At 60.1% G+C, this 13,623-nt stretch overlaps 1 protein-coding gene across 2 annotated transcripts in view; it reads right to left on the reverse strand.

Annotated features, from left to right (window-relative positions):
• The window catches only part of STAT1 (signal transducer and activator of transcription 1), a 37,804-nt gene that overhangs the window by 1,623 nt on the left and 22,558 nt on the right, over nucleotides 1–13,623 (reverse strand). The window contains exons 17-23 of one of the 2 annotated variants that reach the window (XM_080667485.1): nucleotides 10,738–10,873; nucleotides 8,714–8,763; nucleotides 7,911–8,005; nucleotides 7,108–7,253; nucleotides 5,703–5,888; nucleotides 4,251–4,323; nucleotides 3,396–3,498 (exon numbers count right to left, since the gene is read on the reverse strand). In XM_080667485.1, the coding sequence (XP_080523611.1) occupies nucleotides 3,396–3,498; nucleotides 4,251–4,323; nucleotides 5,703–5,888; nucleotides 7,108–7,253; nucleotides 7,911–8,005; nucleotides 8,714–8,763; nucleotides 10,738–10,873 (789 nt within the window). Of the gene's footprint in view, nucleotides 1–3,395; nucleotides 3,499–4,250; nucleotides 4,327–5,702; nucleotides 5,889–7,107; nucleotides 7,254–7,910; nucleotides 8,006–8,713; nucleotides 8,764–10,737; nucleotides 10,874–13,623 lie in introns of both variants that reach the window. The other variant, XM_080667486.1, reaches the window with a different exon arrangement.

A 13,623-nucleotide genomic window follows, 5' to 3' on the forward strand; every position in this document is an offset into this window, starting at 1 on the left:
AGGGATCGGACAGATGTCCCTCAGGTGGTGCAGGGATCGGACAGACGTCCCTCAGGTGCAGGGAGAGCAGCGGGACGGTAGGAACCCCTCCTCCAGCAGGGCCTCCTGCTCAGCTGCCTGAAGAGGGCACCTGGCAGGCGGGCGTGCTCACCCAGAGGGCACCTGCCCACTGCTGGGCCGGGCTCTCCTGCCAGCACCCAGTGAGCGGAGCCAGGGATGCCGCCAAGCGTCCTACACACTGACGGGCCTGCAGGAGCGGTGCGCAGCCCGGAATGCCCGTGAAGCAAGCACTGGGCTCGAGCCCGTTCTCTTCAGTCCCAGTGCTCACTAGGGGTGGCACCGGGTGGTGCTCAGAGAAGTGATTTTGTAAGAGCACACGACTGGCAAACCACGGAGGTGGGAGCAGTGATTCCTAGAAGGGGCGCAGGAAACAAGTCGCGGAGGTGAAGGACAGGCCCTCGGAGCTTGGGAGGAGCTAACGGTAACGGTAAGAGCCGTGGCTGGGGGAGGGGAGGGGAAGTGCCAGGAAATGAGTTTGGATGGAAAGCACAAGGTTTCAGCTCGGCTGATGCTACAACGTGTAGCTGGGGCGGACTTCGGAGGAGTGGGCGGGAGAGGAAGCCTGGGCTCTGCTGCCCGTCCCTCAGCAGCCGTGACGGGTGTGTTTGTAGCCTCTGCATCTCAGTCCCCCACCCAAGGAGCTAAGGCGGACGGGGAGCTCAAGGGCAAACTGGACATAGACCGCCGCGTGGCAGACGGACAACAGCAACAGTGACTAAATGTCCCTCTGATCGTCACATCAGCTCGGACCAAAGGCCTGGGAGAGGCGATGAGGTTTCCTGGCGCCGAGGAGAAAGTTTATTGGACAGGAAATCCAGGCGAAACGTGCACATGGGTCCTGCGGGTGCCAGCACTGTGCCCGCACGCGGGCCTCTCGGCTCCTTAAGTCCTCTCCACCTGTAATCGGGGATGTGCGTGCGTGTGCGTGTGCGTGTGCGTGTGCCAGGGTTATTTATTCTACATGGACTGTGACCCTGAAATGAAGGAAGTCATCTGGAATGGGACGGGATGGCTACAGGGGACATCTGGAGACCCCAAGCCACCTCCAGCGTTTATTTAGAGGGTTTCCATTGCTCTCCCAGGATCGCTCAGAGCACGGAGAAGGCACTCGCACTGCGCACAGATGGGGGGAACTCATCCATCTTACTTCCTCGGGGCCAAGGGAGGGAACGGAGGTGACCGAACTCCGATGTCCAGCCCCCAGCACAGGCCTCTCACTCCAGGCCCCCGGCCCGGCCCACGTGGCGCCTCCCACAGGCCCGTCCACAGCAGACCAGCCGGCCCGCCCCGCGCAGACAGCTTCTCCAGGCGCGGCTGTGAGTGGAGCAGAGGCCACTGTCCGTGGGAGGCGTCGGGGACGGCGGACAAGGGCAGGCTCTCCACACCCCTGGATTCACATACCCGCCTCACTCACTGTTCCATCTTATCAAGTCACCTAGATTTGGGGGTGCTTTTCCCACACCCGCAGAAATGGGAGTGACAGTGATGCTGGCTCGGGAGGTGTGAGGACCGAGTTACTGCCTGTGGGTGCCTGGCACACAGCAGTGCCTGAGGCATGCCGCCGGTGGCTGTGTGACCATGAGGACCAGGCACGTGCTCAGGGACAACAGGCGGAGAAAGGCAGCTGTGTTTTGGTCCCACCGGCCTATCTCACATGCGCTCTTTTCCCCTGAATATACGTCTATTGATCTCAGAGGAAAGGAGAGAGAGGGGAACATCAATGTGAGAGAGAATCATGGATCGGCTGCCCCCTGCACGCCCCAAACTGGGGATGGAGCCCGCAACCCGGGCATGTGCCCTGACCAGGGATTGAACTGTGACCTCCTGGTTCATAGGTCAACGCTAGGCCACGGGGCGGCTCACATGTTCTGAATAGGCTTTCTGTTTAGGCCTCCTTCGTGTCGGCTCTCAAAGCACTTTCACCAGGGCTGGGGGGACACTGACGGAGGACGTGACCTTGCACAGAGGAGCCTGACCACCTGTCCACGGGACCAGACTGCTGGCTCCTTCACTACCCAAGCATTTTCTAAGTGACTGTTAGACATTTTGTCAGCAGTCAGGAAGCGTAAGGAAGACCGGTCCAAGGGTTTTAGCCTGTGCTGCCTCAGGTGAGGACAAAAGACGGAGAGAAAGTGACATACCGGAAACTTACCCGAAAGCAGGTATTACTGATGTTTTATAAACGCATTCCCTGCCCCGTGGACCTGGGCCCTGAGGTGTGACTGGGGCCCTGAGGTGTGACTGGGACCCTGAGGTGTGACCTGGGACCCTGAGGGTGTGACTGGGACCCTGAGGTGTGACCTGGGACCCTGAGGTGTGACCTGGGACCCTGAGGGTGTGACTGGGACCCTGAGGGTGTGACCTGGGACCCTGAGGTGTGACTGGGGCCCTGAGGTGTGACCTGGGACCCTGAGGGTGTGCCTGGGACCCTGAGGGTGTGCCTGGGACCCTGAGGTGTGACCTGGGACCCTGAGGTGTGACTGGGGCCCTGAGGGTGTGCCTGGGACCCTGCCCGCATGGACCTGGGGCCCGGAAGGTGTGCAGAGCACAGCCCATGCAGCCTCCCCTCTCTGCCTCCCTCCCACGACTGCCCGCCGGTCCGCAGGTCCCCGGAGATGACCCCGGAGATGAGAAAGGCCGGGAAGGACACAGGATGTTTGGAAGGCTTGTGAAACACTTCTTTCCCAATGAGCTGGAATGGCTTCGTGTGGAAAAGCTTAATAAAGTTAAACAGCGTCAGCAAAAACCCAGCCAACCGAAAACATTGGAGGATTTCAGGCTGATGAGCAGACAACTCGTCTGACAGACCGGAAAGTGGGAACCGCCCTCCTCCCACAGGAAGAGGCCTCGGACCCGACCCTCACGAACTGCCTCCCTCTGGGCCCCGGTGCCAGCAGCTCGCACCGGTGCCAGCAGCTCGCACCGGTCCCAGCCGGGAGCAGGCGGCAGGCTCCCTGCTTCCGCCACGTCTCTCGTCGGCGCTGTAGTTACCACGCACTAGCCCCCCTAAAAGTAACAGCTCCCACCCGAGCAGCAGGCCCCAGGCACACCGGGTCCGAGGGTCCTCGTCCCTGAATGCTGGGACATCGCCCGTGGACAGCCTCAGAGGGCGAGGGGCTCTCACGTCTCTGAGATGCCTCTCGTTTTGGGGAGGTGCTGGCGTCAGGGGTGGAAATCCTGGGGATGGCGTGGCTTGTTTAGGCACAGCCGCTGGGAAGCCTCCCTTCCCCGCTCTGCCAGGCTCCGTCTGACGGCCTGCAGCCGGGCCCAGGTCTGCCGGGGGCGGGGGGCCCTCCCTGCCCAGGAAGCACCCAGCCCGCGGGGCAGGCACTCACCATGCTGTCGAATTCCACGGGGCCCATGATCCGAGACACCTCGTCAAACTCCTCGGGAGACATGGGGAGCAGGTTGTCTGTGGTCTGCAGTCGGGAGGGGTGACTGGAACGGGAGAGAGGAAGGAGGGTTAGCTCTCGGCGAGGAAAGCAGGGCTCTGCCCGCACGTGTGGTCGTCGGCCTGTGACTGCACGATCGTGTTGTCTTTGTGGCAGGTAAGTGGGCACACTTGCAAAATGCATTTTAAAAAGTGCAGACCCTGGGAGGCTGCTGTCCCCGCGTGGCCCCTGCGCGGTGCTGCCTGGGGCGTGCGGGTGTGGGCGCGGCCCGGCTCGGGCGCATCGAGGCGGTGGGAGTCCCTCTTCCCTACCTTGCGGTGTGAGTGCAGAGGAGGCTGATCCCGAGATTTTACGTGAAGGCTACTCCATGCGCCCCACAGCGCTCAGGCCAAACTACTGACCGTGACTTTTCCCATTTTTTTGTCTACCTTTTATGAAACGAAACGACAAAATAAAAGCAGGTGGAAGAAATGTATCTCAGCCATCACGGTGGCCTTTTCCAGATCGAAAAGAACTCCTTTCCCACTCTGATCGATTTTCGTTCATTTTATTCACGCTTTTTCAAAGTCTCTGTTTGGGGAGAATTTATATCCCTTAAATACAACTTGGGGTGTTTTTTTGTTTTGTTTGTTTTTTATATAAAGGCGGTAAAATGCGGAGGCGGTGACACCAGGGCCGCTAACTGGGGTCTTCCCATCGGGTTGAGTGCGGCGGCGGCGGCAACAAGGACAATGAAAGCAAAGGGCAAGCGTCTTCCGCGGCCCCGCCGGGGCAGCCACGGCTCTCCTGCTCACTTACACTTCGGACACGGAGATCAGCTCCGTCTTGATGTATCCCGTCCCTTTGGGGCCGTCGACTTCCATGGGCTCTGCTGCTGGAAGGAGCACAGGGGACACGCCCATTAGCAGGGCCACACGCACAGGCACGCCTCTTTCACCGAATGTTACTTTGGGCCCTGGCCGGTTTCTCAGTGGTTACAGCACTGACCCAAGGACTGAAGGGTCCCAGGTTCGACTCTGGTCAAGGGCACGTGCCTCGGTTGCAGGCTCGATCCCCGGGCCCGGTTGGGGCCTGTGCAGGAGGCAACCAATCGATGTGTCTCTCTCACATCGATGTTTCTCTCTGTCTCCTCCTTCCCTTCCTCTCTCTAAAAAATTCAAGGGAAAACTTATTACCCGGTGAGGATGAACAACAACAAAAAGTGACTATTTTTTCTCGATAGTCAGATACTGGAGTCCCGTCACTTTAAGGGGTCCGAGCTCCCTGGCTGAGTCACCTGAGGTTCTGGTGGGAATGAGAACAACGGAAGACGAGGGGAGGGTTCGGGACAGGGTCAGGCCCAGAACCCTCAGAAATTGTGCCTGGCTCTGCGGCCCAGCCTGGCTGCCGTAACCACACAGCTGGCCAGGCGAGGGGGGGCAACTCCCCCCGAGTACCTGCTGACACTGAGGCTTCAGGTTCTGAAAAGCAAGCAGCTTTGCTGGCATGTTCCCAGCCAGATGAGCCTGACCTGGCGTTCTCAGTGCCATGCAGTGAGGACAGGGGAGCCGGAGGCCCGTGCTCAAGGCTAGGTCTGCTCTTCACAAGTCACTGTTCACAACACGCCTCCTTACGGGGTCACCCCCATGAACTCCGGCACTTCTCCTGGGCCTCAGTTTACCCGGTTTTAATAGGAGCAGGCTGGCATAAATCAGCTGGCCATAGCAGTTCTACCTTTTACCCTTTCCACGTGGAAAAAGTGATAATGTAACAGATGTGCAAGACGAGAAATGACCTTTCCCACCCCTCTGAAACAAGAAGTCGTTGACTCATTTCTTAGTAGATATTTCAGGCCGACTAACGCACTAGGGCAGTGGTCGGCAAACTGCGGCTCGCGAGCCACATGTGGCTCTTTGGCCCCCTGAGTGTGGCTCTTCCACAAAGTACCACGGCCTGGGCGAGTCTATTTTGAAGAAGTGGCGTTAGAAGAAGTTTAAGTTTAAACAATTTGGCTCTCAAAAGAAATGTCAATTGTTGCACTGTTGATATTGGGCTCTGTTGACTAATGAGTTTGCCAACCACTGGGCTAGGGTCAGCTACGCTGTGTGGGTGCCCTGTTTTCAAAGCCCGCTCTGAGCAATCTGAGAGGCAGTGGCGGTCTCCTGGCTCAGCGTGGGGTCGGGGTCGTGCGGGCTCCCTGCACCAGAGGGAGGCGAGGGCCCGGGGGCGTCTGAGCCGTGGACGCGATGAGGTGAGAACGCGGGCACTCACCCTCCTTGGGCCTGGAGTAGTACTTCCCAAAGGCGTGGTCTTTGTCGATGTTGGGGTACAGGAACTTGAGGGGGTTCTCTGGAATGTTTTCAGCGGCCATGACCTTGTAGTTGCGAATGATATCAGGGAACGTCACCGCAGAGAGCTCTTTCTTCGTGTAGGGCTCCACCGCGTGGAAGTAAGGCTCTGAGGAGACGGAAACCGGGGTGAGTCCCACGGGCTATCCCGCACAACAGAGGAAAGCCGCAGAGCGCAGCGGAGTCGAGGGATCGCAGACACTGAGAAGAACCCTCACAACCTCAGGGCGGCCACGCAGACGGGCACTGAGTCGATCACAGTCCTTTCACACACAGGGGAAAGCGGGCAGGCATTGCTACCACAGCACAGCACTGCACTGCGTGTGTCACCACATGCTGATACCTCAATGCAGCTGTAAGCACGCGTCTTCACGCTGTGCGCCCCACAGCAAACTGCCAGCCGCTGACAAGGACCGGCTCCCCTATCCTGCCCTTCTCTGCTGTTCCGCCTTTCCCCCAAAACGGGCATTTTTCAGTCATGGATTCATTCGTTAAACAGAAATCCAATGTAACAAACGTCAACTTGCATCTGCCCCGTCTGACGGCAGGTGGAAGGCTGCACCCAGGCCCGGACCCATCTTAGAGAGCCTGCCTGCACCTGTGCCCGCCCCCCAAACCTGTGCCCGCCCCCCAAACCTGTGCCCGCCCCCCCCCCGCACCTGTGCCCGCCCCCCCCCCCGTACCTGTGCCCGCCCCCCCCCCCGTACCTGTGCCCGCCCCCCGCACCTGTGCCCGCCCCCCCCCGTACCTGTGCCTGGCCCCCCATACCTGTGCCTGGCCCCCCTGCACCTTGCCTGCCCCCCATCCCGTACCTGTGCCCGCCCCCCAAACCTGTGCCCGCCCCCCTGTACCTGTGCCCGCCCCCCAAACCTGTGCCCGGCCCCCCGTACCTGTGCCCGCCCCCCTGTACCTGTGCCCGCCCCCCTGTACCTGTGCCCGGCCCCCCGTACCTGTGCCCGCCCCCCTGTACCTGTGCCCGCCCCCCTGCACCTTGCCTGCCTCCCACCCCGTACCTGTGCTCGCCCCCCTGCACCTGTGCCCTCCTCCCCGCACCTCTGCTCGCCCCCGCGGCCTTCCCCTGCCAAGACCTGGCTGCCACTCATACTGACTCCCCTTCCGTCTCTAGAGGACAAGAAAAAAGAACGTGGCCGTGTGATTTAAAAACCATGCTCTGCACACCCTGTTCCGGGCAACGAGGGAAGCACAGACACTCATGCCACGGACTGAGTCCTGCCGGAGGGGGCTGGGTGAGGACAGCTTCTGGATTTATGTCGGAAGCCGGTCCTTTGCGGAGCTGCTTGCGGGGCGGGCAGGGCCACGGGCCTTACCGCCTCCGTTCTGCGGCCGCTCCACCCACGTGAAGGTGACGGCGCCCTCGCGGCAGCTCTCGCTGAAGCGCAGCAGGAAGGTGCCGGGCTGCTGGTCCTTGAGCAGCGCCCGCTCGCGCTCCTTGCTGATGAAGCCCACGATGCACCTGGCGGGAGGGCGCGGCATCGGGTCAGTCGTGGCTTTAACCTTCACGTTACCTTTCTATCAAGGTCGCTGGGCCCGGACAGATCCGCTAACAAGGAGCGGGCTGCTCAGAGGCTTTACCATCGATCGAACCCACACTCAGGGAGGGCTTCTCTCGTGTGTGCTGAAGTCCAAAGGGGTCGCCAACACGGGCCCACAGGTGCCCTAGGTGAGCAGTTAATACTTGCTGGCCCGCCCGCGTGGCTCAGTGGTTGATGGTTGACCTATGAACCTGGAGGTCACGGTTCGATTCCTGGTCAGGGCACATGCCCGGGTTGCGGGCTAGATCCCCAGTGTGGGGTGCAGGAGACAGCCGATCCATGATTCTCTCTCTCCCTTCCTCTCTGACATCAATAAAACATATTTAAAAAACATATAATAAAAGTGTTTTCTTCCTTCCTTGGGGCAATAGGGTGGGTGCTCAATAAATGTATGAACGGCACTCAGCGCACAAGTGACATCTCTGAGGCTCCCCCTCCCCAAGCCCTGAGGGGCGCTGGGAGCCCCGTTTCTGAGACGCACACAGGTCTTAGCAACGGGCCAGGCCTGTGCCAGCCGCACAGCCCGGGGAGTGTGTGCTGAATGCAGGTTTCAACACTGCGTCTGCCAATGGCCTTACCCATCATTCCAGAGAGAGAGCAGGTGCTTTTTGATGAGTTCAAGGATGCTTTCAATCCAAAGCCAGAAAGGAAAATTTTTATCATTTATATTTTCCTGCAAGTAAACAAGCACACACATTAGGAACAAGGAATCCAAGTCCTGGTGACTTCCTGTGCCTCCTCCCCTCCCACCACCAGGCTGGACCCTGCCAAGGCGGCGCGGCTACCATGGGTGCGCGGTCCCCCTTCCTGGTCCCCAGACACCCAGCTCTGCCTTTCCTGGGCCGCCGCCGCTTCCCTCCCCAAACAGGAGCAGCCGGCCAGGGAATGACCTCCAGGGGAATCAGGACAAAAGCTGCCCTCGCACTGGACCGACCAGTAGCAGGGAGCAAGCTCGCAGCGGTAGTGAGCAGGCAGCAGGCTGGTGACCTCAGGGGGTCTGATCGTTCCCTCTGGCTGGTGGCTGGCCCCTCCTCTTGAGGTGGCTGGGGGCTGAGTTGGCTGGGGGAGCTCATCTGGCGCCAACCCACCCACCCCGCACGGAGCACACATTTCTCACGGACGGGCGAACACGCTGCCAAAGGGGCCGTGTGAGCAAACAAGACTCGCTTGGGATGTGAAAGAATGTTATCACCCGGCAGGCGCTTCCTGTCTGACTCGCACTGCGAGGCCAACCTCGGTGCCAAGGAAAGTAAACGCTTTGCCCCGGGGGCCCCCGGGGAGAGGGACGAGCCAAAATAAACTCCCGGCGCGAACTGCCGCAGGGAGAGACGCAGACCCCGCCGAGAGCCAGGACAGAGCGTGTAACCGGGACAGGGCCCACCTTGCAGAACCTCGTCCACGGGATGAGGCCGTCGGGGCCGGCACCAGGACCTAACGGGAAAGAAAGCTTTGTCAGCAGACAGATCAGCCGGAGCTTTGGCGGGCTGCTGGCCCGGCTGGTGTCTGCTCTCCAAGGAGCCAGCTCCCGGCACAGGAAGGCTGTGTGCTCACGGCTGCTCTCCAGTGCCGCGCTTTCTGCAGAAGCCTCCGTGTGTCCCTCCCTGGGCCATATCCCCCACGGCCTCCCTCTCCAGTCACCTACAGAGTAGGTTTAAAAATGCAACTAAGGCCAAGATCACCCTGGGCCACCTACTGAATGAACACTTGACTTTATAAGCTTATTTTAGATATTAATTAGGCATTTCCCTCACCCCTCCTCCAAACAGGACACGGGCTAGGGCAGTGGTCGGCAAACTGCGGCTTGCGAGCAACACGCGGCTCGCGAGCCGCGGTTTGCCGCTCTGTTGACCGAGTTTGCCGACCACTGCTGTAAGGCATTACCCTTACCCAGAAGTTTTGAGTGCAGGTTAAAGACATTAGTACGTGATTAAAATGTTTTTTAAGTGTTTTTCCCTAAGGCAGTGGTCGGCAAACTCATCAGTCAACAGAGCAGCAAACCGCGGCTCGTGAGCCACAGTTTGCCGACGACTGGGCTAGGGAGTTTGATGCAAATCATAAGCCTTATATTTTTATTGATTTCAGAGAGGAAGGGAGAGGGAGAGAGAGATAGAAACATCAATGATGAGAGAGAATCACTGATTGGCTGCCTCCTGCATGCCCCCTAATGGGGATCGAGCCCGCAACCCAGGCATGTGCCCTGACCGGAATCGAGCCGGGACCCTTCAGTCCAAAGGCCAACGCTCTATCCACTGAGCCACACCGGCCAGGGCAGAAGTCGAGGGAGAGGAAAGGGAGGGGAAGGCGGCCTCGGGGTTACTCGCTACACAAACGAGAGCAGCTCAGGCCATCAGAGGTGGGCGCTCCTCTCTCCGCAAAGAGAACCACAGGTGACCCGGCCGGTGTGGCTCCGAGGTTGAGCATAGACCCATGAACCAGGAGGTCACGGCTCAATGCCTGGTCAGGGCACATGCCCAGTACGGGCTGTGCAAGAGGCAGCCGATAGGTGCTTCTCTTCTTCCTCTCTGAAGTCAATGAAAACATATATATATATTTTAAAAGAGAGAACCACAAATAAGCCATTACAGAGAGAAACATGTCTTTCTTAAGTTTCACTAACTAAGGAAAGAAATATGGCGACTTTCTACTTTTGATTCAGTGGCACAAGCCCCCACGGTAGCAGCTCCATGGCCAAGAGGAGGCGCTGCAGCGAGCCTTGTGGTCGGGGGGGAGGGGGGAGGAAGGGGGGGGCCTCGGGGGTTTGCAGTGCGCGCAGCCCTGCTGGGCCAGGAGCGCATCCGCAGCGACGCTGCCCGTGAGTTCGAAAAGCAATCGTGTGGACACTCCCGCCCACTGAAGGCCTGAGACCAGCGGTCTTTGACTTGCTGAGGGTGGGAGACTCGTCCACCATGGCACTGGCCACCGGAAGGGGACCATCTGCCTGGGGGGACCTGCCCAGGCAGGCAAAGCTCTTCGTCAGGGGGTCCCGATGTGGGCAGTGGGCAGGGCCCCCTACTGGCCGCTGAGGCCGGCGCCCAGGGTGTGCTGTGCGCGGGCCCCAGCCCTATTCGCATGTGGTGGAGACTTAGTTTTCTCTCCAAGGTTAAAAAGACTTTACCTTTCTCTTCGGAACTTATTTAAGCCACAAGGAATATACTTTTCACGATGCAAAAGCATCTTTCTCTTAGGACCGCTGCTCAGAAGTGCCATCGAGATCGTGGGAAACAGACCACCTAGACCTCTGGCCGGCCTGTCTCTCGAGGTGCGGGTCCCGCCCGCTCAGCTCTGAGCTGCACTGGAAAAGCCCCAGTTTCCCCTTCCTCCCCTTGACCAGGCGAGCAGGACGGGGAGGAGCGCGTGGACACCCGCGAGTGCCGGGCTCACAGCGGAGGGAGCGGCCGTGCGTACCCAGTAGCTTCTCCCCCAGCATGGTGAGCTGGTCCCCGTTGAGGCCTCTCTTGGTGACGGAGGAGAACTGCCAGCTCAGCACCTCGGAGAGCTGCGCCCAGCGCGCGCAGGGCGGGTTCAGGAAGAAGGACAGGTTCTGGGGAGAAGACACCCACGTGAGCGGCTCCCCGAGAGCCACGCCACAGGCCAGGCACCCAGCACAGCCGGTGCCGGCTCCCATGACACCCCGCGGCTGACGGAGAACAGGGCCGATGTGCATGGCCCGCAGCTTCCCCTCTGAGCTCGGTGCTCCCCGAATGGACGTCGCTCAGAAACCGAGACCCACGTGCTTCTGCGCTCACTCGTGGCCGTGCGTGCGCCACGGGTGAGAAATGCGTCACCCACACGCACGCTTCCCATTGAGGTCAGACCCCCCCCACGCCCCCCGCCCCCAGGTCACCTCTCAGAGGATCGACCTTCCGAGGTCTGGGCAGTGCCAGCGCTCGGCCTGTGTGTGCGGATCGGCGGGGCCTCACTGCCTAAGTGTGGAAGCGCTGCCGAACCTTCCTCAGGCCAGGGCCTGCCTCGGGGGCCTGTGCTGCCAGGTAAGCGGTGCTCAGGCCGGAGGCGCAGTGCCGCTGGGCAGGAGCCGGACGCTAAGGAACCAGCAAACACGGCGGGAAGGTGTCTTTCAGTGGACACCACCGGACACATCACCTAGGAACTGGTGACGAGCTTGTAACCGAGGCTTGCAGGAGCCTAACCCCCTTCTCTGGGCTCAGTATTCGCTAAACCAGTTTTCACGGTGACTAGGTGACTGAGGGACTGGAGGTGTTCACGGTGACTGAGGGACTGGAGGTGTTCACGGTGACTGAGGGCTGGAGGTGTTCACGGTGACTGAGGGACTACAGGTGTTCACGGTGACTGAGGGGCTGGAGGTGTTCACGGTGACTGAGGGGCTGGAGGTGTTCACGGTGACTGAGGGGCTGGAGGTGTTCACGGTGACTGAGGGGCTGGAGGTGTTCACGGTGAGTGAGGGACTGGAGGTGTTCACGGTGACTGAGGGACTGGAGGTGTTCACGGTGACTGAGGGACTACAGGTGTTCACGGTGACTGAGGGACTATAGGTGTTCACGGTGACTGAGGGGCTGGAGGTGTTCACGGTGACTGAGGGGCTGGAGGTGTTCACGGTGACTGAGGGACTATAGGTGTTCACGGTGACTGAGGGACTGGAGGTGTTCACGGTGACTGAGGGACTACAGGTGTTCACGGTGAGTGAGGGGCTGGAGGTGTTCACGGTGACTGAGGGGCTGGAGGTGTTCACGGTGACTGAGGGGCTGGAGGTGTTCACGGTGACTGAGGGGCTGGAGGTGTTCACGGTGACTGAGGGACTATAGGTGTTCACGGTGACTGAGGGGCTGGAGGTGTTCACGGTGACTGAGGGACTACAGGTGTTCACGGTGAGTGAGGGGCTGGAGGTGTTCACGGTGAGTGAGGGACAGGAGGTGTTCACGGTGACTGAGGGACTATAGGTGTTCACGGTGACTGAGGGGCTGGAGGTGTTCACGGTGACTGAGGGACTATAGGTGTTCACGGTGACTGAGGGACTACAGGTGTTCACGGTGAGTGAGGGGCTGGAGGTGTTCACGGTGAGTGAGGGACAGGAGGTGTTCACGGTGACTGAGGGACTATAGGTGTTCACGGTGACTGAGGGGCTGGAGGTGTTCACGGTGACTGAGGGACTACAGGTGTTCACGGTGACTGAGGGACTACAGGTGTTCACGGTGACTGAGGGACTGGAGGTGTTCACGGTGACTGAGGGGCTGGAGGTGTTCACGGTGAGTGAGGGGCTGGAGGTGTTCACGGTGAGTGAGGGACCGGAGGTGTTCACGGTGACTGAGGGGCTGGAGGTGTTCACGGTGACTGAGGGACTACAGGTGTTCACGGTGAGTGAGGGACCGGAGGTGTTCACGGTGACTGAGGGACTGGAGGTGTTCACGGTGACTGAGGGGCTGGAGGTGTTCACGGTGACTGAGGGACTGGAGGTGTTCACGGTGACTGAGGGACTACAGGTGTTCACGGTGAGTGAGGGGCTGGAGGTGTTCACGGTGACTGAGGGGCTGGAGGTGTTCACGGTGAGTGAGGGACTACAGGTGTTCACGGTGACTGAGGGACTACAGGTGTTCACGGTGAGTGAGGGACCGGAGGTGTTCACGGTGACTGAGGGGCCGGAGGTGTTCACGGTGACTGAGGGGCCGGAGGTGTTCACGGTGACTGAGGGGCTGGAGGTGTTCACGGTGACTGAGGGGCTGGAGGTGTTCACGGTGACTGAGGGACTGGAGGTGTTCACGGTGACTGAGGGACTGGAGGTGTTCACGGTGACTGAGGGGCTGGAGGTGTTCACGGTGACTGAGGGGCTGGAGGTGTTCACGGTGACTGAGGGACTACAGGTGTTCACGGTGACTGAGGGACTGGAGGTGTTCACGGTGACTGAGGGGCCGGAGGTGTTCACGGTGACTGAGGGGCCGGAGGTGTTCACGGTGAGTGAGGGGCCGGAGGTGTTCACGGTGACTGAGGGGCTGGAGGTGTTCACGGTGACTGAGGGACTACAGGTGTTCACGGTGAGTGAGGGACCGGAGGTGTTCACGGTGACTGAGGGACTGGAGGTGTTCACGGTGACTGAGGGGCTGGAGGTGTTCACGGTGACTGAGGGGCTGGAGGTGTTCACGGTGACTGAGGGACTACAGGTGTTCACGGTGACTGAGGGACCGGAGGTGTTCACGGTGAGTGAGGGACTACAGGTGTTCACGGTGACTGAGGGACTACAGGTGTTCACGGTGAGTGAGGGACCGGAGGTGTTCACGGTGACTGAGGGGCCGGAGGTGTTCACGGTGACTGAGGGGCCGG

This window comes from Plecotus auritus (assembly GCF_963455305.1).
Source record: "Plecotus auritus genome assembly, chromosome: 5".
Classification (NCBI taxonomy): Eukaryota; Metazoa; Chordata; class Mammalia; order Chiroptera; family Vespertilionidae; genus Plecotus; species Plecotus auritus.